At 56.9% G+C, this 25,337-nt stretch overlaps 1 protein-coding gene across 5 annotated transcripts in view; it reads right to left on the reverse strand.

Moving 5' to 3' along the window:
* Window positions 1–3,227: 3,227 nt before the first annotated feature.
* Window positions 3,228–25,337, reverse strand: part of ITPR1 (inositol 1,4,5-trisphosphate receptor type 1) — a gene marked incomplete at both ends in the record, with an annotated part of 163,018 nt that continues 140,908 nt past the window's right edge. For all 5 annotated transcript variants that reach the window (XM_084248296.1, XM_084248294.1, XM_084248295.1 and 2 more), the window contains 6 exons: window positions 3,228–3,314; window positions 9,320–9,481; window positions 20,643–20,803; window positions 22,814–22,979; window positions 23,167–23,306; window positions 24,174–24,266. In XM_084248296.1, the coding sequence (XP_084104422.1) occupies window positions 3,228–3,314; window positions 9,320–9,481; window positions 20,643–20,803; window positions 22,814–22,979; window positions 23,167–23,306; window positions 24,174–24,266 (809 nt within the window). The remainder of the gene's footprint in view (window positions 3,315–9,319; window positions 9,482–20,642; window positions 20,804–22,813; window positions 22,980–23,166; window positions 23,307–24,173; window positions 24,267–25,337) is intronic.

Here is a 25,337-nt window from a genome sequence, read left to right on the forward strand (position 1 = left end):
ATGTGGGAAAGTGTTTGTTATGATGGTGATTGTTTGAATTCACAGTTGCCCTCCCAGCTCTCCCCTGTAGATCTCTGAGGAGCCGAAGAGTCATCTTGAGCTGCAACCACCCACAAAAACCACACACATGGCACTTTACTCAAAACTTTACTTTAACCACTGCTTTGTGATGCAAAACTAGTGGAATTTTGGGTACTTTCTGTAAAATCGAAATCTTTATGGGGGTTTTCCAACATTCTAGTTGATTGTTAATGCGTTATCAGTGTAATGAAGAACAGAGCAGTTTGCTAATAAACATCGACTTGTGGGGTAGGACAGGATGCTAGCGTGTACCCGAGCATTTTCACATGGAGAACGCCCCCTTGCCTGGCCCTGATGGAAAGAAGAGCTTCCATTTCACAAATGCAATTCGAGGGGTGTTTATATGAGATTTGTAGTTGCAAGAGAGAGATTTAAGGAGCTTCTTATCTTTGCCACAACATTTTCAGTATGCAGTACTTTCTAATTTGTGAATCCTCTTCTGAAAGAGATTTGAAAAAGAAAAGCAAATCCATTTGCATCGTGACAAGTTCTGCACAAGGGGCTGTGAGACGCCCCAGCCCTGTCCAGGAGGGACGGACGAGCCACCTGTGCGGCTGGAGGAGTCAGGGACCTTCGTTTATTCCGGAGCGGAGTCCCGGAGCGACCTACTGTTTACCCCTCGGGAGACTTTCTTTTCATTAAAATTAAATGGGGGAAGATACCTCAAGTGTTAGACAAGTGGAATGGAACTTGCCATATCCCTTTAGGGACAAATGGCTTAGTTAAGGAAATAAGAAAAATCTTGAACTCTAACTTGGCACTAAAGCAAACTTTTAAAATTAAGTAATCAAAACCCCAGCAGCTTTCTTACGTGTCGGCACCTTCCTGCCACGCCGTCACTCCTGCCTAGTCACAGCGGCTCTTCATCTCAGTAAGTGGCTTTGAAGGGGGCTTGTCCCTTGATCCTTGAAACTGAGGTGTTCACAGTGTCTGGAGAAAGGTGAAATCCATCACATATCAAAGGCCACAGGAGTTTTAACTTCAGATTTTTGTTTCAGTTACGCTCGCTTTGTGTTCACACCCAACGCCAGGGGCAGGCTCTGCCGCACATTGGGTGGGGCGGCATTCCAGTCATTTATTTTCTGCTGAGGCTAGCAAAACTCGGAGCGAGGATTTCTATCTTTAGTGACAGGACTCAAAGGAAACGTGACAGGCCTGTGAGAGCTGCAAACGGAACATGTCAGTGCAGAGCCTTGACCTGGAGGGGACTTGGGGGGCGACCACACGCACTGACACAAGGGGGTCCAGGAGCGACCAGGAGGAGCACGTCCTTGTAGGCCAGCGCGAGGGTGGTGGGGTCAGCAGAGCACGCCATCTTTGCTTGGCCTTACTATGGAAAAGTTTTGTGGAGATCGGTTGCACTGAATGGAAAATCACTCACTTGTTTTGAGTTATCAAATTTATAAACTAGAAGCATCGGTGATGACTAGTCTTTTAGCTGGATTTTAATCCTGACCCAGTTCCCAACATTAGCTGGTGGTTATTCTTAGCTGCCTGAACACAGGAAAATCAGTGAGAAAGAGCAGCCAGCGCGATCACCGCTTTGAGACTAGAACAGTGAGCTTTTGCCAAACATCTGGCTTATTCTGTGAAATGATTGTCTGAACGAAGGACGCTTACCACCGAGCAGGGATGAAATGGGCTTCCTGCAAAAGGTCGCTGGCTGCACCCAGAGCAACACCCCAGGAGCGGGCACCACCACCCAGAAGAAGGGACCAACTGCAGAGTCACCTCCCCAGTGTTTGTTCCAGCGGATCTCACCGGGGGTCCACAGACGGGTGAGCATTTTCTGATGCTGGGAAGCATCCTAGTCATGCTTTCAAATTGTCCTAGAGAAATACATAATGGAGTAGCTGTTCAGACACAGACGAATGCCCCAATGAGAGCCACAGCCGTCCCTGTATATTATTCTGCATCATTTATTAAATATTTTCGTATATGCATTTACAAACTTTGCTCATTTCAGAACTCTGCTTCCGGATACATTTTTAAACTTTTTGCAGAGATTCTCCTGTAAAATGAGATCCAGGTAAAAACTAGGCAACAGATACAAAATTTTCCTGTCATACTTTCATTCATCAAGAAATCACGTGACAAAGGAATAAAATCAAAACGTGGCTCTTTCACAAGAATAACATGTCAGTGTTCAACCGCGGGTCGAGTGGGAGAGGTCGTGTTGGCCTTCGTCTGGATGTATATGATAGTTTTAATGCTCCTGACCTACTGTAGCATGTCGGTTCAGATGAAGAAAAAAATCAGCTCTACTGTTTGGACTAAGATAACCTAGAAACCGTCGATTATTCATTGCTTTATAAAGTGACACCACAATTCACCCAGGAGATGATACTGATTAGCCAGCAGTATGCATTTATCACAGACATTGCATAAAAAGTTCCCTTTAAAAAAGTCATCCACTTCTTCACAAGCTAAAGTTTGAGCCTCTAATCTAGCTCCTATTTAAAGCAATAGTTTAAATGTTCAATTCATAAGCTTTAAAGGATCTTCGAAACTAAAGTTGCTTTTCTTAAAATGAATGCTGACCGGGGGCACTGCCGCGACGAGACAGAGGCACTAACGCCACTAGCAACGAGGAGCAGGATCACCACAGGATAGTCACAGGCGCAGAATGCCCAGGGGCCTGAACTCACTAGTAATAGGATTTTGGCAGCAGCATCATTGGACATTTAACCATTTATTACATAGTCGTAACACACCAGCTTCAAAGATGTGCGCTCCCCCCAGAACAGGGAGTTACAAACTGACTGTGACTGCATCATCTGTATTGCACAGTTTCATAAAAAACATAAATACTGGCTATTCTAGTTTTAAATACAAAATACATGTCATATACTTTTGAGTCTATTCTCTGGTTCAAGTGCAAATCAGGTGCTTTCTTTCAGTCCTTCCAAAAAAGGCATTTTTACTATTTTTGGCACACATGACATGTCTTTGTGCCAACAGTTGTAATTACAATGCATATCTCCACGCCTTGAGAGTAGCAATCATATACATACAGTATAAAACCGAGTATTTACAAATGTACTAATAAGCCTCGATGTAACCTCCGTGGGCGATGCAGAACCGAGTAGCCACACCCACACTAATAATAATTAAAAAAGGTAAATCCGGCTCTTTATTTCACTTGCTTATGCTGGTTGCTGCGGGTTGACATTCATATGAGGAGGATGTCCTAGAAGACCGATTCTCTGTTTCTGCTTCCTTTGTTCTGTCATCTGGAAAGTTAAAAAGTTTCATCATTAGACCCAGACGCTTCCTGTACGTCAGATCACATACTGAACCATAGGTTTACCTCTGTGGTTATGGTTTGTACTGAAACCCACTTTCTACCAACAGTGTCCCGTCACTGTAGCAAACTCGCACAACTTCAAAAAGGACATCATCCTGGGCAGGGGGGGATTCTGTGGCCTAGTCATGCAGTGTGACATTCAGAAGGACCGCCTGCTGCTTGTTTCACAAACAAACAAACAAACAAACAAAAAACAGTAAAAGCAAAGGATTCTTGATTGTTTCCCAAATCCATTTCCAAGTGATTTCGTCTCATTGGAAAATGGTGGCTGTTTACAACGGTGACAACACATCGAACTATCGAGAAAAGCGGTGTGTTTAGAATGCCAGGTTTGAGGGGTTATGCCTGGTCTCCTGGGGTCTTGACTCCTGTCCTGTGACCCCCGAGTTGTCTGTGTGGGAGAGAAAGAGGCGAGGCCTGAGATGCCCCCGAGGTCCCCGAGGGACCGCCACGGAGGAGATGGCGGCGCTCTTGCTGCCTGTCCTGCCGCAAGACACCGAGGGGAGGGGGAAACCCAAGGGAAGATGCCTTCGTGACCGGAGACGAGAGGGGCCTATTCTCTCAACTGCTGAACCACTTCTCTCAGCAGCCAGCGCTGTTCTGGGTGTTCCGGGGCATGTTAATTCTCTGTATTAACCTCCTTCTCGCCCCAGTCGGTCCTGGCCCCACGCTGCATCCTGGGCACTCCGAGCAGTGAAGACGGAAAGGCCGCATGGGGGAAACACTACGTGGCTGGCGACCAGCGGCCCAGGAGCCTACTCCTAGATTTCTGGTTTGCTGATGTCAGAGAAGTGTCACAATATAGAAGTGAAAAGAATAATGGGGTTTGGAGCCAGACCTAGTTCCTTATGGTTACTCAGTTTCTCAGAGTCCGCTGGGATGATAATCCCTTTGACGCGGGGAGGCCTGCGAGGACGCACGTCAGGCCCTCAGGGCAGCGCCCACCGCCCCGTGACGCTTACACCTGGTCTCCTCAGACTCATTTTGGGTATGGAATATCCTGAGAGAATATAAAAATGGTTATTCTTTCATTTTCATGACAGAGCAGTTATCTTTTCAAATCAAAATACTATTTTTAGCCTCCTGTGAGATGCCTTCTCTTAAAATTTAGAATATTCACAAAGAATATTTCTAGAAGGTAACTTCTGATGAAGCTTTTCATAAGGAGCTGAATTAAGACAGTCCTGCCAGCCTCTGCGTCTCCGTAGGCCAGTGACAGATCTTTAAAGGCAGACTGCACCCCGCGCGGCCCGCGTCAGACCCAGGAGGCCCTTGTGGGCGCGGGAGCAAACGTGTGGGTCGTCATGCCACGAAGCTGCTCCTCTTACGGCCTGGAACTTAGGACACGTGGCTCAGAGTTTTCCTCTCAGCTTCTGTCTTTGCAAGTAACCCTGCGTGGGGTCCGGTAAGACAGCTGCAGTAGATTTAGCAGCTAAAGGTTTTAGCCATCGTGGTAAGTTCAAGCCCACTGAAGGACATTTACAGCTGCTGAAACACTTCAGTCGTTACAGCTGGCTATTAAAACTTTTTTCTGTAATTTAGCTACAAATAAACTCGTCTATCTCCACCTTGTTTGTTAAATTAGCTTATCTTCAACCTGTCGGTTACTGAGTGTTTCTATAACAAGTAATTTATACAGGATTTCCTACAGCGTGAGTCTTGCTCATTCTGCTTTCCACCCCTGTACTCTCCCCTGAGACCTCAGTGTGGTCCTATTCCAGCGGTTAGGTCTGTCTTTCTAAGATAACCATCACCTCACGCTCCTGCAGACCGGGCAGCTCCCTAACTGATGTACACAGTAGCCAGCTTCTCCACTCTCGCAGTCATCTTCCTGGAACCGCAAAGGTCTACACAGCTGCCTAACGCTGTTTTCTGGTTCCTTATAATGCTGGTCCTTAAACTGGAGCATATCCTAGGAATCAACCTGAAGCTTTGTAAAACCAGAGATCAAAGGCCACTGTTTCCGGCTCAGTAGGCCCAGGGCCCCCGGTGGAGGGGACACTGCAGGTGTGGGGAGCCTTTCACTGCTTGTCTCTGAAATAGGCCAAGTTCACTCTGGGTTTTTCCCCCATAGACTTGAACACTTCTGTTAAAAAGGTGCTTGGTGACATGTATCATATTTACCAAATGAGATCAAACTGGGAGAAGATTCTCGGCAGTTGAGCACACAGTAGGTACCTAAATTTGACTGAATTCTGTCTTGATCTGCCATGAACTTTAGGCAGAGTGGCTGTCATGTCAGGGACTGATGAAGACAGCACTTGGCCCCTCTGGCAGCAGTCGCCACCCAACTGCAGTTACAGGGAACTAAGACAAAACCCACAGGAACTGACTCTGTGCTATAAGAAGAGTGGTCAGTGTATGGCCAGCTAGGTGTCCTTGGTCCTTTAGTGCGTATCTGTCTGTCTGTCTACATAGGTGGACACACAAACCCTGTATGTCTGTTACCTAAATCAAAACAAATAGGGCCAAAGCTTGCCCTTAGCATATTCTCACATAATATTCTCTACCTACTTTTGAAAAAAAAAAAAAAATGACTCGATAAGATACCCATCAGGAAAACAACCCATCAGACTCAGATCCAGGTAACTAACCATGTTCAGAATTCTAACGCTGAAAAATTATTTTGAATATTGCAAAATATCCCATTTGTAATATGTAAAAATCTTCAAAATTCCCACCTAGCTGAGGAGAAACGTAGAAATAAGCTTGAATGTCAACATTCCTTCTTTCAACTCATTCTAAACAAGAAGCAGAGTCCTGCAGCTTTACAACAAGTCAGATGCAGCTGAAAGATCTCAACAGACTGGAAACTGCTCTCGTGTCGCACGGAGGCCCCCGGTTCCGAACTCCCGGGACCCAAACCAGCACAACTAATTCTCGCCGTCCCGTGACGCTGGCCTGGCCCCGGGCGCTGAGCCCAAAACACCGAGTAAAAGCAAAGCGACTCTGAGACACAGTCCCGGGTTGGGCTCGGGCCCTGTCCTCGCCAAGTCCCCGGGCTCTTACACTGAACCCCAGTTCCGGGGAGGTTTCTGTGGTCATTACTGGAACCAACCTCGGAGCAGGCTGAGCTCATCCCCCTCTCTCCACCCGGCCCTCTGCTCCTGCCGCTGCCCCACTTACCGCGCCGACCGACCAGGCATGTGTGTGTCTCCCTCTCTAGGCTCAGGGCTACGCAGAAAGGGAAATGGTTCTGCTCCTCTGTGACCCCGTGCTGGGGCTGCACCGGGCGACAGAGGTTTTGTCAGTGGGGTTCAAAGGAGGAAGCGCGTTCACCAGGACGGAGCGCCATTCCTGAGCATGCCATGCGTCTCATGCCTCTGCTCATGCCGATTCCTGTCCTGGGCGGCCCCCAGCTGCAGCTCTGCCAGCTCAGAGGCACCCGCCTAAGACTGGAGCTCCGCTCCTCCGGCCTCCCTCCCTCTCCGGGCTCCTTGGAACTTTGCTCCTGCCTCAGTGGAGGGGCTTTGCATACCGTGGCCCTCTTAGAAATGCACTTTGTCTTTCTTGCTAGACGGTGGGGCCCTCGGGGGCACACGTCACCTCCGTCCTCTGTGGTTCCAGCACAGGGTGAGGAGCACAGAGACGCAGAAGATTTCTTTAACATTCCACTTTCTAGCTCTGGGCAACTATGGTGTCTTTTCCTCTTCCTTCCTTACGCAGTGAATGTTAACAAGATAACCCTCTTGCGTGAGAAATGCCAAACATCAGAACATGCTGTCATCATCTGAACGTCCAAGCACTTCTTGTATTCCTGGCAGACCAGGTTCACTGTCCTGCAGAAGCAGTCACATTTCCAAGAAGTGAACCCTCTCTCGATAGTTGCCCTTTTGCATTATGAAGTAGACATGCAAAAAAAATTTAGGTTCTTACATTAGCTCTCCTCCTTGGAATAAGAATGTAAGAGAATCACATTTCGTATTCAGAATCTCGCGGAGGGAGACCCACGGGAGAGCACGTCAGGAGACCTGGGCGCGGCCCCGCTCCCGGCGCGAGGGAGGCACCGCCGCCCAGGCCTGACTGACGTCGCCACGGTGACCCCTCCGCAGATTGGGAGTTTAAGAAAACAACAAACAAAGAAGTCAATAACCGTAAGATTAAAACTGAAGACAGCCACGCGGCTGCTCCCTCGTGGGCTCCTCGGGCCAGGAGGTCTAAAGAGCGTCAGTGACGGGGCCGTCCCGTGGCCCCAGAGCTTGCCCAGGGAGGGCCCTTCACGGCTGTTTGTTAAATAACACCTACAGGAACCTCTTGCTCATTAAATCATTCGTGGGGCTTTTGGTTTTTAGCGTAGAAAACATTCCCTTCGGAAAAGGATGCCAATTAGGGACCGCGGCTGCAACGCAGCGCCAGGACTTCTAACGTGAGCTTCGTGACGGCTGCGTGCGCTGAAGTTGACAGTTCAGTCTTTTCAACAAGTTGATTCTCAAGTAAATGCATTAAAGCTGCCTTAGAAATTACATAATCAGACAAGAACACTGCCTAGTTCCTGCTGAAAGAAGCACATTCTCCCCAGGGATTCTCCCCGAGATTTTGGGCACCGTGCGGCCCTTGGGAATGTCCCCACCCCCCACCCCCCCACTCTGCCTGTGGCGCTACCCAAGAGGTGGCTCCGTGTCAGACTTGTGGGGGAAGGGCTTTTTGAAGGGGGTTCTAGGGGCCAGCTATGAAGCAAAAAATGTGCAAAGGGCTGAAACCAAGCGGTTAAACTGGCTTTTAAAGCCACTTGATGCACCCGAGTCCACACGCAGCCCGGCCGTAGGTGTTCTGGCTTCACAGAGACAGTTCTGTCTTGGGTTTAAAAAATGCCAAGGCTCTGAGCTGGGTGGTGTGGAATGTGCTCATGAGTCAGGTGAGCGCTGGCGACACTGGTCACAGTCTGGCCGGGGAGACGGCCCCAGGACACGCCAGCAGTGAGCGCGTCCCTCGTTTTCCTTCCTGCGGCTGTTCCTCATTTCAGGTGGCCACCAAGTGTCACCACCTTCCCAAACAAGGCCTTCCCCCACGAGTCCTTATTTGCCTTTTAATACATGTGAGAGTGGAGAACTGGGGGCCGAGTGCTATCTGGGGGACCTGGAGTAACTCAGTGGGGAAGGGCCATTCAGAGCAGGGCTGCTGGACGCACGCGGGGAGCCCTCTCCGGGGGTGTCCGCCCCAGGTGGGGCCTTCGCTCCTTATGTACGGAACAGGAGTGAGCCACCTGCGGACGCACCTTGCAGCTCACCCCGGGACAGTCTTGCCAGGTAGCTACAAGCTTGGAACTTAGCCTCTCATCTGTGAAGGTGACGGAGTGGCTTTCAGGAGCCAGGACAGACCGCCCCTCCTGCCCTGTGCAAGTCCTGACACACCCGCGCCTCATGCCAGGGGACCCTGGTGACCCTGGGGCTCAAGGGAAAGGGGTCCGGGAGGTCTGGCACAAACCTGCCTGTTCCCCGGCCCCTCCCCTGCTGGCCCCAGCACAGGAGCCACGCAGCAGGGGTCTGGCCAACGGATGAACCAAAAGGAGTCTCCACGCTGGTCTATCCCAGATACTTATTTAACCATCTTGGGTAAGAGCGGAGAGCTGAGGACTCAGAAGCAAAACCAGAAATAGCCTCTAGTCTTGTCGGTGAAGAAGGCAAGCTAGTGCCTCTTTACCCGGCCTGGTTTGCACAGCACCTCACTGACGTCATTTGCTTTTGCCCAGTTTTTGGTTCTGTTTTTCATATTAAAACCTCATCCTAAGCAGCACTGAAAGCACGCTCGTGGGGTGATCCTGTAAATGGGCAGTGAAGGGAGGCGGTGGACAAACGGGGGGCTCATGGGCGTATCCCTCTCTTCTGGGGGACAGAAACATCAGTTTGTAACATGAGATTTTCCCTCATCAAGTCTTATGTGTGTGAGGGGGGTGGGGGGTGTGGTCTGGCAGATGGGGTGCGTTTTCTTTACCTGATCCTTTAACTCTGACAGCTGGCCAGAGAGGTTGGTGACCAGCTTCATCGTGGACTCCAGCTTCTCCTGCAGGTGCCTCAGCTCGTTCTGCTCTCCTTCCGAGTCGCTGCTGACCAAGGACATGGCTCTCATCCTGGGGAACCAGTCAAGGTTTCTTTCCTGAAATTCACATTTAAAAAAAAAGCGGGTCACTGCTAGGAGTTGCGAGCAGGGAAGCCAGCCTAGCCAGGGCCCTCGCTCTGCTGCCCCGGAGGCTGTCTCTGTCTCTCGCAAAATTAATTTGTCATTTTTTAATAAACCATTCAGTGAAAGTCTTTTTAATTGAATATAACTGAACTCTTAATTCTTAGAAATCACTTACGATATGGGGAACCGGGCTTGCACACAAGATCCCCAATTTGTGTCTGTGAATATCACTGTGTTGTTGATCTCTGCAAATTACATGGCTGAAGAGTTTTGGGCTTTAAAAATGATAGGAAAAACCTCATTCCAGTTTCCATTTCTATCATTTTTGGGTGTGCAGTCCAGTGGCACTGAGCGCACACACACTGCCCAACGCCCCCCACCCCATCGAGCAAGGCCATGCACCACTGAAATGCCCGCCCAGGGGTCCCCCCTCTTCTGCTGTCTCCACACGCTTGAGCAATTACGTCACAGTCCGCCGTGTCTCTCACTTGGAAAGTCATTTGCCAGCACCCTTGAAGCGTCTCCACTGCTCTGGCATCCACCAGACGTGTGTGCCTGGTGCTCAGGCAGGTGGAAGTCCCCACCAGCCCTTCCTGCGAGTCATGGAACTCAGTCGTCTGGCTGAGCTCCTTCTTCCTTCCAGCTTGAAATGATGGCTGGGTGCATTCGGGCCCCGCCCCATCCCCCTCTGTCCTTTTGCCGGGGACAGCTCCGCCTGCACCAGTATCCTCCCTGCAGTGTGGGGCAGGCTCCTCCTCCCACTCCCTGCCCCCACCCGCCCTGCGTCCTCCGAGGAGCAGGCCTCGCAGACACCCCTGTCCAGAGAGGCGGGAAGGAACAGGAAGAAAAGCTTAGTGGGCAGGAGGTTTGGGGAAGAAAACGGTCTCGTCGCATAGCGCGTGTCACTTCCCACCTGGCCATGTTGCTGTCATCAGCACAAATTCTAGGAGACATTCCAACACAAATCATGCCCCACCCACCCACATGCACACACACAATTTGTTGCTGTTGCTTTGTGTTTACAACAGGGCTCAGAATTTTTCTGTGTAGGTACTTTCTGATGGTAACTATCTCTGGCTTTGTGGAGACGTGGCCTCTCGACCACTCCACCACCGCAGCCGGGAGACAGCCACGGCGCCACGCAAACCAAAGGCTCTGGCTGCATCCAGTGAAACGACAATTCAGGGTGAGGCATGCCGGGCGGCCTGGAAACCTGAGTTTGCAGCCTCTAGCTACAATGGAAGACATCCGCATGTTCGAGTGTAAAAAGAAAATTTCACGAGACTTGTCTAAATATTAAAAAGCAAGTGAGGCAATCGAGCAGCGTGGAGGCCAGACAAGACCCCATGGGGAGACGTCACAGGAAGGCACCGTGGGTGCTTCTGGGCCATGTGTCGGACAGCTGGGGCCGCACAGCCGCCACTTAGTATGCAGACCACAGACCCCTGGTGGGGTGGAAAGGGAAAATCCTCTCACCGTCCACTCGAGTGCGCCCATGGGGACCTCAGTGGCCACGTCACCACTGGAGGGGTAGGACCATCTCCCCCTCTAATTCCAAACACTCTGCGCCAACTCCCTCCACCTGCATGTCAGCCTGTATTCATTTCATTTCCCTACATGGCCATGAGCAAGGGAAACTTCAGACAGCCAGCCTGGAACCTGCCGCCAGGTCTATAAAGATTCCTGCTGTGTGTGGACAGTGGAGGAGAGACCCACCAGGTAGCCAAGGCAACCCATGGCCGATGGCCTCCACCGCCAGGTCAATCCCGGGGGACAGCCACACCCACCCAGGGCAGCGCCAAGGATGGTCCCAACTGTTGAGGGTGCATGCGGAGGACGAGGGCACGCAGGCCCCTGAAGGAGAGGTAGTGGGGCGGGGCTGCTGGAGCAGCCCAGTGCACAGGACAGCAAGGCCACACAGCATGAGGCTGCCCCAGTCCCCTGGGGACTGTGGCGCACATGCAGGCTGACCCCCGAAGAGCAGAGCAGACCGGAGCACCCACTGCACCTCTCAGACCGGAGACACCGCATAGTGTCTCCAAGCACCCCCAGGCGGCGAGCGGTGCCAGGCCAGGCCTGGAGGTCAGCCGCCCTGCTCCTGTGGCTGCTACGCAGATGACCGAGCCCTGCAAGGGACACAGTTATCCTGGGGGAGAGGGCCCGAGTCCTGCATTTCAGAGGGGACGTCACCTGGTGCCCACAAATTGGAGGTGGTGGTTCTTGCTTATATTTGGGGAGAGGGGTGGGCAACTGGGTAGTTCTTTGGATTCAAATCAAAAGCAGAAGCATCCTTAGTCATCTTGGAAGCTTTTAAAAAATATATTCAACAAGTACCTGAGGACGTCCTTTCTGTCCTTAGCACAAGGATACCTGAGCCTCCCGGGCTTCCTCAGTGAGGCAGGACCGTGATCCAGTTACGCAGCGTGGACAGAGAGGGAGGGAGGGAGCGTGAGGGGCTTGCCAGGTGTGGGCAGCTCAGGGTCATTCCTGTGGGCTGGAGGCAGCTCGGCTGGAGTTGGGGGGGTGCAGGAGTGCGGGGTACGGAATGCAGGGGGTGGAGGTGGTGAGCCAGTGTCTCTTTGCGGGTCAGTCTGCCTGCCTGAGGTGGGGGTGAAAGGGCGCAGGAGCTGGCACCCACCTGCGGCTGCACATGGCATCGCGGGCACGCGAGCTAGGTTCAGCTGCGACCTGGCTCTCAAATCTTCTCTGCGTTCATTTACTTAGCAGACGCGCCACACATACAGAAAACCCAGAGTTCCGGAGAGTCCACATTAACGAGGTCCCCAAAAGCCACTCAGAAGGGCGCTAGGGCGAGCTCCAGGCCGGGTCCTGCCCGTACTCTGAGGCGAGTGGGCGAAGCGCCACAGATGAAAGAGCGTTTCTAGGGTCCCACCCACTTTTTGCAACGTGAGAGTCTGGCTTTCCATGCAGTGATTTCAGAAGGTCTTTGAACAAATGCAGAAGTGCAGATGTCGTGCGCCGCGCTGTCGAGGGCTGCAGACAGAAGAGGCCCCTTGTGCTCACCCCCGGCTGTGGTTACGGCGACTCCGCACGCTGGGGCTGCTGGGGCGCGCGGGAGCCTGATGGGCCTGTGGGCAAAGGCAGCTGTGCGGCTTCTCTCCCTCCCTCACCTTCTGCCCCAGCAATCCAGGCAGGGAGCCCTGCCTGTCCCTGGAGCCATAGAAAGTCCTTCTAGAATATCTAGTTTGGCTAACGGTAAACTGAAAATATTTTTATATTAAACTCAAGAAATGTCCCTGGGCTGAACATGAAATTGAATCCAATTTTAAATGTAAAGATGAGGAAAATTCCAAGTGCCAGGGGCCACGTGTCCCTACCCGAGGGGTGAGCCATTTTCCATCTCTTGGGGCCTTCAGTGCAGAGGCAGGAGGCGTATTGCCCAGCTGGGTGCTCGCCAGCCCCACGTCTGCTCCTCTGACCTTGTGTCCAACCATGAAGAGCCAAGTGGGGGATCCCACTAGAATCCTAAACTCTGGGAAACCAGCTCAAGCTCAGACAATTCAAGAACTCTAGACGCCATGGGGCTGCTGTCTTTCCTGCCATTAGACAGTCATCCTGGAGCATGAAGGCGTATCTCCAATGACCACGGGGTACCTGGTAGTTGAAATTCATCGGCAATTCTAGCCAAACTGTTCTCTCCATTTCCACTTGGTTTGCACCCCAAGCAGCTGTTCATGGTTCCTCACCCACAGGAGTCCTCAGAGCACGTAGGTCTTCTGATGTTGAGACTCCCAGTCACCAGGATGGGGGCGGAGAGACCACCCAGCTCCAGGTACTTTCTGTTTCGCTCAGACTTACCCAGGCTGAGCTGGCCTGTGAGCTGGGCGACGCTGGTGCAGCCCGGGCCCCGGCCCCCCAGACCCTGAGGTCGGCCCGTGCTGACGGAGCCTGCCTGTGTGCCTGTTCAGAGCAGAAACGCTGCTCAGCCTCTGGGCTCCTGCTGTGTTTGAGAAAGTCACCCTCAGCTGAGCTGTTCTGTTGCTGCACGGGCCCTCCTGGCGTGGTGTGTGCACGGTGTGTGTGTGGGGGGGCTCTGCCTGCTGCCTCGGGGGTCCGTGCTCCAGGGGCCCAGTCACTGCTGGCGCCTCACATACCCGTGTCACCAGGCACCAGCTGCCCTGGTCCCAGCCGGCTGCTGCCAGCCCTGCGGCGCTGCCTCTGTCAGAGCTCACAGGCTGACTGAAGCCGCAGCCGGAAGCTGGCTGACCACAAGCGCTAGAGTTCTGGTTAGTTCTTTTCTAGGTAGAGTTGGAAAAGTCCCTGCAAAGGCAAACACTGAGTTTTAGAACTGGGGGCGGCACTGACCTCTTGAAATGTCCTTGACTGGAAAGAGGAGGGTGTGAGAGCACACAGAGGCTCAGAGGAGGAGAGGAAGTTGGATTGTGTGATGCAAATGCTAATCTTTCTGAGAAGTGTTTTTTTTTATTCCCAGGTTCAACTGAAGCGGCTGTTCTAAGAAAGGGCTGAGGTAATCACCTCCCCCGAGCCGCCCAGGTAGTTTTGTTTACCACATAAACAACGGACCTTTGTTGTTGGGTCTCTTGCTCTTACAGGGAGCAGGGACGCTTTTTTGGTGGGGCCGAGAAGGGCCCCTGGGGCACGGCCACTGCTCCCCGGCCCCCTGGAGTGGAGCCCCCCGGAAGGCTGGAGGCGGCGGGCGCTGTCCTTTCACCTCAGACAGCAGCTGTGTTTCTACTTAGCTCACAGGGCAAGAGGGAAACTGACTTCCCCAGAATGCTGGCGATGCTTGGGTGCCGGGGTGACAGCAGGAGTGAGGGACGGGTCCACGCCCTGGCGCTGCTGGGAGGGAGGCCTGGAGGTGGTACGTGATGGTGATGCTTCAGAACAGGACGCAGGACACTGGGCGGGCCGAAGCCACCCACCCCTCTCGTGAGCCGGGGCGCTTGTTCCCATGAAGGTGAACAAAGCAGTCCCGGGCTCCTCCGGATCCCCGCAGGAACGCCTAACAGCCAGACACCCAGACTCCGCGTTTGGGTGAAAATGGTGATTAGGATTTCCTGACAACCACCGATGGCTCTGCATTCGCCATTCACGCCATTATACGTTTAAAAACACGTGAACAGTGGATCCCCACTATGGACGTGATGGGTTGGGGGAAACTGAAGAGGGGGGCAGTGTTTTCAGGGCCCTCAGGCTATTTTGGGGGACACAGTGTCAGAGAGCAGAGCCCCAGGAAGGCTGCCCAGGCTGTCTGAAGTCTGGGCGTCAGTGAGGTTGGTCCGGAGCGCTGGCTGCCGTGACGCAGGCGGGCCCCACGCTGCGGGCCTCTGCCGGGCTAGAATGACATTCCCTGCCAGACCCGGGCAGTTGTTCTTGGATGACACAGTGTAACAGAGTCGGGCCGCACCCAGTTCTGATGAAATCCCCAGGAAAGCCAGCTGCAGAATCATCTGGCGAGGCGCTGTGGGCCCCCAGGTGACGTGACCGTGAGGAGGGGTGCGCCGGCGCAGCAGCAGCCGGGCCCACGCACCTGCGGCGGCAGGTCTGGGAGGAGGAGGCCGGGTGGCCGGGCTAACCGCCTTCTCCACGGCTGCCGGGACACTGCCCAGGGACTTCCGCGTCCAGCTGGTCAGCTGAGAGAGCGCTCGGTTCCTGGGCACGGATGCCAAGGCACCTTGGCAATTTTCATTGGTTTTCCTCTTCTGGATCCTGTGGACTTTAAACTCTGACCTTTTACGACCTTTCCATAATATTGGCCTTGATTTACGTCTCCTCTTTTTGTACCAGGGCCCTTGGCTGTGGCCCAGAGGAGGGTGGCTGCGTCCGCTGCGGAGAAGCTTCACAGACAGGTGTCCACGGACGCGTCTCGTCGGGCAGCTCCCTTGGGAGGCCGAGTGGGTTTTGCTTCAGGCCAGCCCTGCCCGGAGGCTCTGGGGAAGCAGTGCTCGGAGGTGTCCTCCTTGTCACGGGCGCGAGGGAAAGCCGTGCTGTGCTGCTCCTCCCCGAGCCCCATGGCACTCTGACCCCAGATACCCCTCACCCCTTGTGGGGTCCAGCCCAGCCCCCCTTCTGAAGCTCAGGGTGAGGGCACTTTGGATCAGCCTCACTTTCTAGGTGGGAAAACCTGAGCAGCTGGAGCCTCGCAGAACCTGTCCCTGCAAGTCCTTCCTGCACCTCAGCTGGGAGCCCTGCCAGCTATGCCGCCCCACAGCCAGCACAGGGAACCCTGAACCCGCTCCGTGAGGCAGACAAATTCACAACACCCAGGTCAGAGGACCACAGTTAGGCAGTGCCGTGACCCTGCAGGCCAGAGGACAGCAACGGTCTCCACTGGCCTCTGCCCCACCAGGGCGTGCTGGCGGGGGCTGCGGGAGGGCGGGGCGGGCTCCAGGCAGGAGGGAGGTGCGCCGTGGAGTCTGAAAGTGCTGAGCTGGGGAGGTGCATGTGGGAGCAGGGATTTCCTACGTGCACAGGGGCACGCACGAGCACACGCTCCCACAGGTGACCGTGCACGCGGGGATGGCCGGGAGGCTGCGGCGGAGGAAGCGCGTGTCTGCATGCCCCGGCGGGACCCCACTCCTCAGCATACGCCCTCCTTCCGGCTGGCGGATGGCCGTTCTGCCCCCTCCCCTCGTCCTCACAAACCCGGACAGGCACCCTCCCCACCGTGGCGCTCAGGAGGGAGAGTGCCCCCGGGCGTGGGGACCAGGGCAGACCTGGGCTCTGGATGCCACATCTTCCCGACACAGACAAGGGTGACGTCAGGCCCTGGCAGCGGGCATGTGCGTGAAGCCTGGACGGGAAGAGCGCAGCTGCCGAGCCAGCTCCAGGGCCGGGGCGGCGGCCCGCTGCTGACGCTGTGTTTCCAGCGTGAAGCAAGGGTCCAAGCCCCTCTGCCTCTCCCAGGCTGGCTGCTCACTCCAGCAGGCTCCCCAGGGGGGTCACCTCACCATCCCCGACTGAGGGCCCCAGAGCCCAGGGGACCTGAAGGGACGCGTAGGCCTGCCAGGCAGGGACACTACCCTGAGGGCTCTCTCTGCTTCTTCCTCCCACGTCTGGCCAGAGTCCCAGCGTGAAGGCCGAGCCCACTACTGCGCACGCGGAGAGCAGGACGGCCTGCTCACAGCCTGGCCGGTGACTGAGCCCCAGCCAGTCAGCACTGCCGGCAAGATCCTCTTTCCCACGCTCTCCCAGCCCCACTGCACCTTCTGAAGGCGGCTAATTCAGCCCCCCTGGGGGGGGGGAGCGGGGGGGGGTGTCCCTGGAGGAACTTGCGCAGCTGCAGGCTGCTGTCACGGAGGTGGCCTGGGGTGACTGGGCTGTGGCACTTCCCCGTGTGGTCCTCCAGCTTCCTGGGCCTCAGGGTGCCTCATACGATGGTGTCATGGGGACTGAAGGACCCCTGCCTGCAGATGACCCGGACTCGGCTCGGTATCCCATCTGTCCTGGTCTCGGCTGCCCCGGGACACGCGGGCGCAGGGCAAAGCTCTCAGGGCCTCATGGCCCGCTGCTGGCGTTCAGCTGTCCACTGGCGCGCGGTCTGGGGGCTGGGATGCGGACAGGAGCAGGCAGCCCCTCACCCTGGCTTTAGGCGTGCGAGTCATCCAGAACCACACTTCTGAAAACACAGGCTTTCAGCGACAGGTGGAAGCGCAGGCCACGGAAGGGAGCCTTCTGCTTCACCAGCAACGCGGGTGCCCGCGGCCAAGTCGTCCGCCCTTCACTACGTCTCCTCCCCCACTCTCCTACTCTCCTGTTCCTAACTCGCAGCTCGTTCCGTCGCTTATCAAAGGAAGGGTCAGCTCTTCCGCTGAGGGTGACTGTCACGGGAATTGGGGACGCGAGTCTGCTGGGACCCTGCGTCGTGCTGGGCCTCTGCCTCGGGCAGAGACAGCCGGTGGCCACGTGCCGGGAGGCGCCTTGGCCTGTCCGCTCACCGGCTCCGCAGCCACAGACGAGCACACTCCCATTTTCCGTGGGCACCAGAGGCAAGCTGGGCGGTGCTGAAATTACTCAAAAGAGGCGTGGGCCCACACGCGGCCGGGACGGGCCGCTCAGGTCAGTGCCGGCTGGCTTATGGTCAGCGTTGTCGCCGAAGCCCCGGTTCCTCTGGGTGGGGGGGGCGCTCGGGGCTTTTCTCCAGCTTGACTGAGTGAGGCCACACTGGAGCGCGTTTCCCTGAAAGGACAGCCTGTCGGGGCTGGGTGAATGGCCAGGCCGGCTGCCTTCCTCCGGCACCCGGGGACACGGGGGCCACCAGCCGGCCTCGGACTCCCCCGGACCCTGGCAGGCGGTGGGCGGGGGCGCCACTGACCACAGGACAGCAGCCACCACTGCCCGCCAGCAGCGGGATGTGAGAGTGGCACATCAGTTCAGCCTCAGCACGCGAGGCACGTGGACACCTTAGTTAAGGGAGGACAACACGAGTATTTCCCCCGGAGGAAGGTCTTGGGGCTCAGATGCCCATTTGACTTTTCTTAGCAACAGCACGCCAGGGGCAGGTTCCCACGGTCTTGGCCTCGCCGGGAGCTGCTGCCTCACCCACACCCCTGCACACGTGGGGTGGTGGTCACCCGCTCCACCCGGCGACCAGGTCGGAGAAGTCCCGTGGCGTGTCTGGGGGTACACGCCAGGAGGGAGCAGTGTCCAGACGCAAGCCTGTGAATTCCGTCTCCACGTCCAGTTCTTAGTGATGACGTCAGAGCAGGCACCAGGCCGGCCCTGCTGTGCCAGGGACATTCCCACCCCCAAGGAACGCTCTGCTGGTGTGTATAAAACTCATCCGTGGGTTAAGTTCTCAACTGTGAGGCGCAGCTGCCTCAGGTGCCCACTCTCCTTCCAGAGAGGCACGGACCCGGTCTCCATGATGGACAGCGGGCCCTGGGGCCTTGAGGGTGAACCTGTTCCAGGGGAGCAGGTGACAGCCAGAGCAGCAAGCTGTCTTGTTTGCATGTGCACCCCCGTCCCCCGCTCCCCCCACCCCCGCCACTGGTGCGCACCTGTCAGCCGCCACTCTCCCCTCTGCAGGATGGAGCTGCAGCATCCCGACCTTTGCTACCCTTGACGCTGTCAAGGGGCTTTTGTCAGGGTGGCTGTGCAGCCCCCATCCTGGCGCTGGGCCCTGTCGGCAGGCTGCAGTGCTTGTCTCCGCCTGGTGCCCAGGCAGGCCCTCCCAGCACCTGGGGCCTTTGTTCCTTAGGGACAGGCCACCAGTGGGCAAAGGAGCCGCGGGCCCAGCACGTTCCACTGCAACCCTGAGGTCTGGGGCATCTGCTCCCCACAATGATTCAGCTAAGTAGCCCTGTTCCTGACTGCTGGGGCCAGTTCTCTCTCCAGGGAGTCCCCAGCAGGGGCTTGGATGCTGCTACAGCGGCGCTGCCACCAGCTGGTGGTCTCAGGCGCTCAGGACGCTGCAGAGAGCAGCGTGGACGTCTGGCCGTTCCCACACAGCCCAGACTGACGGGACGAAGGGCGGGGCGAGGACTGGAGCAGGTGATTGGGCCCTGGCAGAATCCACGACTGAGGAGGAAACCCTGGAGGATGGGCACTAATAGACGGGCCCTTGAAAGCCTCAACGGTCAGGGTGAGTCCAGTGCAAGGGCCTGACCCAGTGAGGAGAAAGCAGGCTCTTCTCCACCTTGAAGTTAAGGTGAAACACCGGCCAGCCTCATGGGCTCCAGCCCGGCTCATGCCAGTTTGAGTTGGCAGCTTCAAGCCACTGGAGGGACAGCGAGTCTGCGGGCTCAGCCCAGGCACCCCGGCCCAGCACCCTGTGGCGCGTCGGCACAGGCACCGACAGGCTTCCCCATCTCCTCTGGGCCCCACGTGCCTGCTGGGGAACCGCTCACTCCGGCCTCCAGCGCCAGGTCCTGCCGCTCTCGGCCCAAACCTGCCCCCTCGCGAGCAGCTGCAGCAGGTCCACAGCTCCCGGCCCGCTCTCAGGCTGCAGAGACCGCTTGTTCTCGAACTTGGGTCATTCCTCCCCTTGCCTATGCCCGGTTTTCCTCCCCCCCTCTCTAATCTACGGCCCTGGTCTCTCTACCCTGGTCTTTCAAAGTCCTTTTCCGAAGTCCTCTCCACCACGAAGCCTCATCTCTCTCTACCCAGGCCCTCTTGGGGCAGCCGTACAGGCCTCAGGGCCCAAAGCAGGCCACCAGCCTCTGGCATCACGCAGCCCATTCGGGGCATCGTTTCTCATTAGTCTGCCTCTTCCTTTAGACCCTCAGGACTCCGAGTCCCGGGTGGCAGCCCCAGCACCCCCTGGGAATCCCCAGGGCCCACCAGGTCAGTGCGAATTCTGGCACGAGCTGCAGCTGCCCCCCTGTCCAGTGACAACGGGGAAGCCTGAAAGGAGACCTCAGACCTCCAGCACAGGCAGCACAGCAGCCTCAGGAGCCCTGGCACCCGAGGTAGGGGTGTGCTAGAAATACCCCTGGGGCAGGCAGCCAGCGGGTGGGCCAGGTACGGTGACCCTGAAACAGACAGACAGGGGATTCTTCACAGCCGCCTCCGCGTGAACATCACAGGCCTGGGGAGGACGAGGCCGCATGCTCCAGCCCCCCAGAGAGTGCAGCTCAGTGAACCATGGGGTCTTCCTTGACAGTGAGCAACCCGCCTGGGGTACAGGAATGCGAACCAGGACCCCTGGCCTCACAGGGGTGCCCTCGCTGCCCCCCACCGCTCTGGCATCTTAGTGGCCTTGGACACCAGGGGTCTGGGAGCACAGCCAGCCAGGACCCAGCAGTCCTGCTGCCCATCAGCAGGAAGTGATCTTGGCATTGGCTCCTCCATCATCACCCCTGCCGGGTGATGAGCAAAGGTCTCCCAGAAAGGCCTGGCCGAGGTCCCGCAAGTCAGGCCTGCGCACACGAGTGGCCATTTGCTCATGCCTGGTAGAGACCAGGCCTTACCGGTCTGTTGGAGACCAGCTCCATTGTCTGGAGGCGAGGAGGCGGTGGCCCGCATGAGACGGAGGCCAGGCTGCTGCCCTGACGCGGCTGCCGCCCACCCAGCCACCGGCCTTCCTCCCACCAACCCAGAGCGCTCAGCCCCGGGAGGAGTGGCGCGTGGACGCCGGCGCATCCTCCTGTGCCACGTGCGGCTCCCTCGGCTCCCAGCACGCAGGCCCCGGCCGCCAGCGCCGCCCACTCACCGCGATCATCTCGGCCACGTAGCTCTCGGGCCCGGTGTACTCCGTGGAGTCCTTCACCTTGACCAAGACGATGAAGCACAGGTAGTGCCACATGTTGTGCTCCTCCTTGATGTGCTCCTCGAAGGTCACCGTCTTGTTGTCGAACTTGTCTCTCTCCAGGCCTGGCAGGAAACAGAGCCGGCCTGTTAGCGGCTGCCCCAGAGGGGCGTGGAGGCCAGGGGCGCCGCCCCAGCCTCAGGGACAGTGTCGACAGCACGGCTGCAGGGCACAGACCGTGGACAGGGGTGGCCCGGCCTCAGCCGCCGCGCAGTCTCCAGGGCGAGCGTGCTCATGCGGCGGAGGCCAGGCTCGTGCAGAGCCGGCAACCGGAACCTGCGTCCCTTCCCCAGGTAAGTGCCAGTGGGCAGACACGTAGAGGGTTTTTGAGGAGACAAAGAAGACTTTAAATGTGATTTGAACCCTAGCTGCTAAGTTCGTACTGAGCAGAGGTCTGGGTGAGCCGTCCCGGACTGCGTCTTTCGGACTAAGCAAATGTGCAGCAGATACGGGGGCAGCCGTGGGGAGGGCAGCCGTGGCGTAAGCGCCAGCGCAGGAGCTGTCAGAGGTTTCAGCGTGGACTTGGTCCGCAGTCACGGGCACCTGAAGGTGCGGTCACGGGCATGCCGGGAGGCACACTCCCTGGGCCTGGGCCTTGCCTCCAACACCCTTCCCACGCCGAGAACCGGGGCTCATAGGGGGAACGGCCGGCCAGGGCAGGGGCAAGTGAGCTTGGAATAGCTCATGCGCCACAGCAAGGCGCGGAGATGCCCAAGGAGAGAAGACACGACTGGGATGTGACAAAACACAGGCGCCAGCGTGAAGAGGCCGTAGCAGGAAGATCTGGGGCACGGGGAGCAGGAAAGTCAACCACGACAGGACAGAACTCTGATCTCCTGGGTGCGTCTCCGAGCCCGCCTGTCTCGAATCCCAACAGAGTATACATCCGAGAGAGAAATTATGCCAGCTAACAAGAGCAGGAAGTAGAGCAGGAAATCACCACCTGGCACTCAAGCAGACGTCACGGTCAGAGGCCGCAACTGATGGGTTCATGTGGAACCCGGGAGCGACAGGACCGCTGTGGTCTCCACATCTCTCTCTGTGAATGCTTCTCAGTTACAAGGACAAGCAGCCACTGCACAGGCGGAGACCTGGCAGCTACCACCTCCCCCAGGGGCCCGCACCCGGGAGGCTGCCATGGTGCTTGGCAGCTCCTGGGAGATGCACGACCTTGTGTTTCCCTGAGGAAACATCAGACGAACCCAGACTAGGGGACGTTCTATACAGCAGCAGCCCATCACCTTCAAGAGTGCCCGTGGAGGGCAGGGGCAGGCTGGAAGAGCGGCCCCGCGCCCAGGCCCTTGCAGTCGTCGGTGGGGTAAAGGGTGGGTGTGAAGCAGCGGGGCCAAGGTGCTGTGCCTGGCCACGTCCCGACCTGTTTTGGGGAAACATACACTGAAATGCTGAGGGATGAGATGGCATCGTGCCAGCCACCAGTTCTCAAACTGTTCAGAAAAATAACGTGTGTGTGCGAATCAAGCAGACGTAAAATACTAATATTTGGGGAATCTGGGTAAAGAGTACAAAATTCAGGATACTATTCTTGTGACTTTTCTGAAATTCTGCAATTATGTCAAAACAAAAAGCTCTAAATGGTGTTAAGGGGGGCAAAAAGCAAAGAATTTAAGTTTTTAAATAGAAAATGCTCATTTTTTTTGAGTATACATACTAGTAGATTTACATATTTAGTAACTTTATTATGAATAATCCTGACATGATTACTCAGCTCCCAGATTTCTGCCTGATTCGTTTACATTTATGTGCATTTCCCTAAAGCTACAGGGAAAACGTCCCTGGGACCCGAGTGCCACTGTCCTGGGGCAGCTCATGCCGTGGGGCACCCGCGGGGAGCGATGGGCGACAAAGCCCCAGAAGCGAGGGGCTGAGCAGCTGGTCAGAGCCCGCAGCCCAGCTAAAACCCAGCTGCCCCTTCCCCGAGCTGGACACTGCAGGGGGGACACCGCGGGCCAGGCCCGGGGAGACACCAGGGCCCAGGGCCCTGGGATGCTCGGGAGCCCGACGACAGCAGGGCGAGGGCACCGCATTCCCAGCCCGCGCCGGCCGCCCCGGCTCACCGCAGATGAAGCACGTGGTCTTCAGGATCTCCTCTTTCTTCTGTTTCTCACTCCTCAGGTCGGCAAAGGTGTCGATGATGACCCCAAAAATCAGGTTGAGGACGATGATGATGACCATGAAGAAGAACAGGAGGTCATAGATCACTCTGGCGGCAAAGAGCGGCTCCTGGAGCGGAGGGGGTCATCAGCCGGCCCGGGCCGAGGGCTCGGGGAGAGGCTGTGCCGGCCCCCCCCCATCGGCCCACCATTAAACTGGGTGTCACGCTGTCAAGCCCCCCAGTAATTTTTTCCCACCCTGCGTCTGAGGGCTGCCCCCACCCCATCCCGCGTGAAGCAGCGGCCCCAGACGGCACCTCCTTGGACGGCTTCCGGAGCACGTCGCCCACGCCGCCCCCGCTCCTCAGCCCGTGGCTCAGCACCGTGACGATGCACATCAGCAGCGTCTCGCATGTGTGCTCCTTGCCCTCCTCTGGCTCCTCCACCGCTGCCGGCTCTGTGGACACGGGGACAGACTCAGTGGGGAGGGGCCGGGCCGGGCTCTGCGGCCACACGGCCGCTCCCGGCTGGCACCCGGCAGGGCGCAGTGACCCAAAGTCAGATACTTGACAGTCACCCAGAGCTATTGAGCCAAGTGTACCCCTTCATGCCCCCCCGCCCCAGCATGGCAGTGCTGCTCTTCCCGCCGCTGTGTCTGAAGCTGGCCCCTCCGGGCAGGCCGGACCCCAGGTGAGCTGCTCGCCCTCCGAGCCGCCAGCCTCTGCGCTAGGTGCGGGTGGAGCCAGGGGCCTCAGGGGCTGCTGGGAACCCAACCGCCCTCACAGGGGCCTCAGGGCCCTTTTGCTGGCCTCTGCAGGGAGAAGCAGGCCTCCGCCCACTCTGCTTTCCTCTCCCCTGCAATGAGATGGGTCACAGACCTCATCGCCCTGCAACTTCCAAGCACAGACTTCCTGCCTTCACCTGGCCCTCGGGTCCCCTTTCTGCCTCATTTTACTTCTGCCTCGTGACCAGCACCATGCTGAGCACGTGTACCCACCTCTAGGACGTCACACGAACTGCCCCCTATGCAGACACCATCCACCCTCTTCCCGGCCTGGGATACCCCTAGCTCCCGGATCAGGGGACCCTTCTCTCCGCAGTCCACCCCTTGCCCGGCACTGAGCCAGCGCTTTCTGACCACGCTCTACATCGCTGCGAACACCGGCCCCGCCACACCGGCAGCGGCTGCTCGCTCGGTGGCCGTCTGTTCTCACCCCCTTCTGCTGCTCCCCTTGGCTCCCGCCCGCCTTCCCACAGCGCGCCCCCTGCATCCAGGCACCCGTCAGCCCAGCACAGGCCCGGGGCCAAGGCTCCGAGGTCCTACCTTCTTGGGGGGCCGCAGAGGAGCAGTTCTCCCCCGTCTCCACCCGACACACGTCCGAGTACAGAAACTCGCCTGCCAAGCTCTCGCCGGCTTCTGGGGAGAGACGGGGCCCTGATGACGAACAGTCTGGCAGCATATGGTTAAAATGTTTGAAGTCCCCAATTCACTGCTGATTAAACAATTCTTTACATAAATAACACCCGACAATCCTGCATATAAATTCAAAGCAGAGATGCAATTTACACTTTCATTTGGTGATCCGGATGGGAAAAAAGCCAGAAATGTCAATTCCTGTCGGCTTACTAGAAATATCGCACTTCAATAGCACCTCTCCGACTTTAAGGACAGGCAGCCGAGACGTCGACGACTAGCACCGGGGGTGCAGACTCCGCGAGTGCCCCACTAGCAGAAACTCAAGGTCCAGCCAGTGTCCCCCACAGCCGGAGGCAGCAGGCAGCGGCCGGGGGTGCTGCGGCTTAGCCCCAGCGGTTCCAGGTGGCTCCACGCGCCCTGGGCGCCGGGCTCCTAGCGGTGACCCCTTGCTCGTGGCGTGAGATATCGTAACTGAGGGAAGAGCTCCTGGGTATCATTCAAGCTTGTGATTTTTCATTCTCAAATCTGGAGGTCCCGCCTATTGTTGCCGTATAAAAGTAACAAGTGGGTCGTGAAACCTGCCAACAGTGGCCGCCCTGAGGCCACCGTACTTGATAGACGGGGGCGGCTTTTTCCTTTTTTAAAAGTACGCGTGGATCCTGCCATCATTCTTCTCCTGCAGCTCCCACCCGGGCACCAGGCTGCAGCTGTGCACGTGCGCGGGGGGATGGCCACCGTGCCCCACTGCACCCCTTACGTCAGGTTGCTCTGGTGTCTCACCACGGTGAGCCCCTCCCTCCACGCACAGGGGCAGGCGCGCCCTTCCAGTGAATTCCTGCGTTTGTGAGGTCACAGGAAGGCCCCCTCCTTAGCTCTCCAAATCCACGGTCAAATTGTTTCATGGAAACAGTCGTACTAATGTTAAATGTGACTCTGGACACTCATGTAGCTCTGAGGCGCCCTTTGAGAAGACCTGAGCCAGGGTCCGAGACCCAGGGCCCGGGTGGGAGGGCGACGCGGCCGGGAGGAAGCTGCTTGGCCAAGGCCGCGCTCTCACGCGGTCAGTCAGGA

The sequence above is a fragment of the Talpa europaea genome (assembly GCF_964194135.1).
Source record: "Talpa europaea genome assembly, chromosome: 11".
In the NCBI taxonomy this organism is placed as follows: domain Eukaryota; kingdom Metazoa; phylum Chordata; class Mammalia; order Eulipotyphla; family Talpidae; genus Talpa; species Talpa europaea.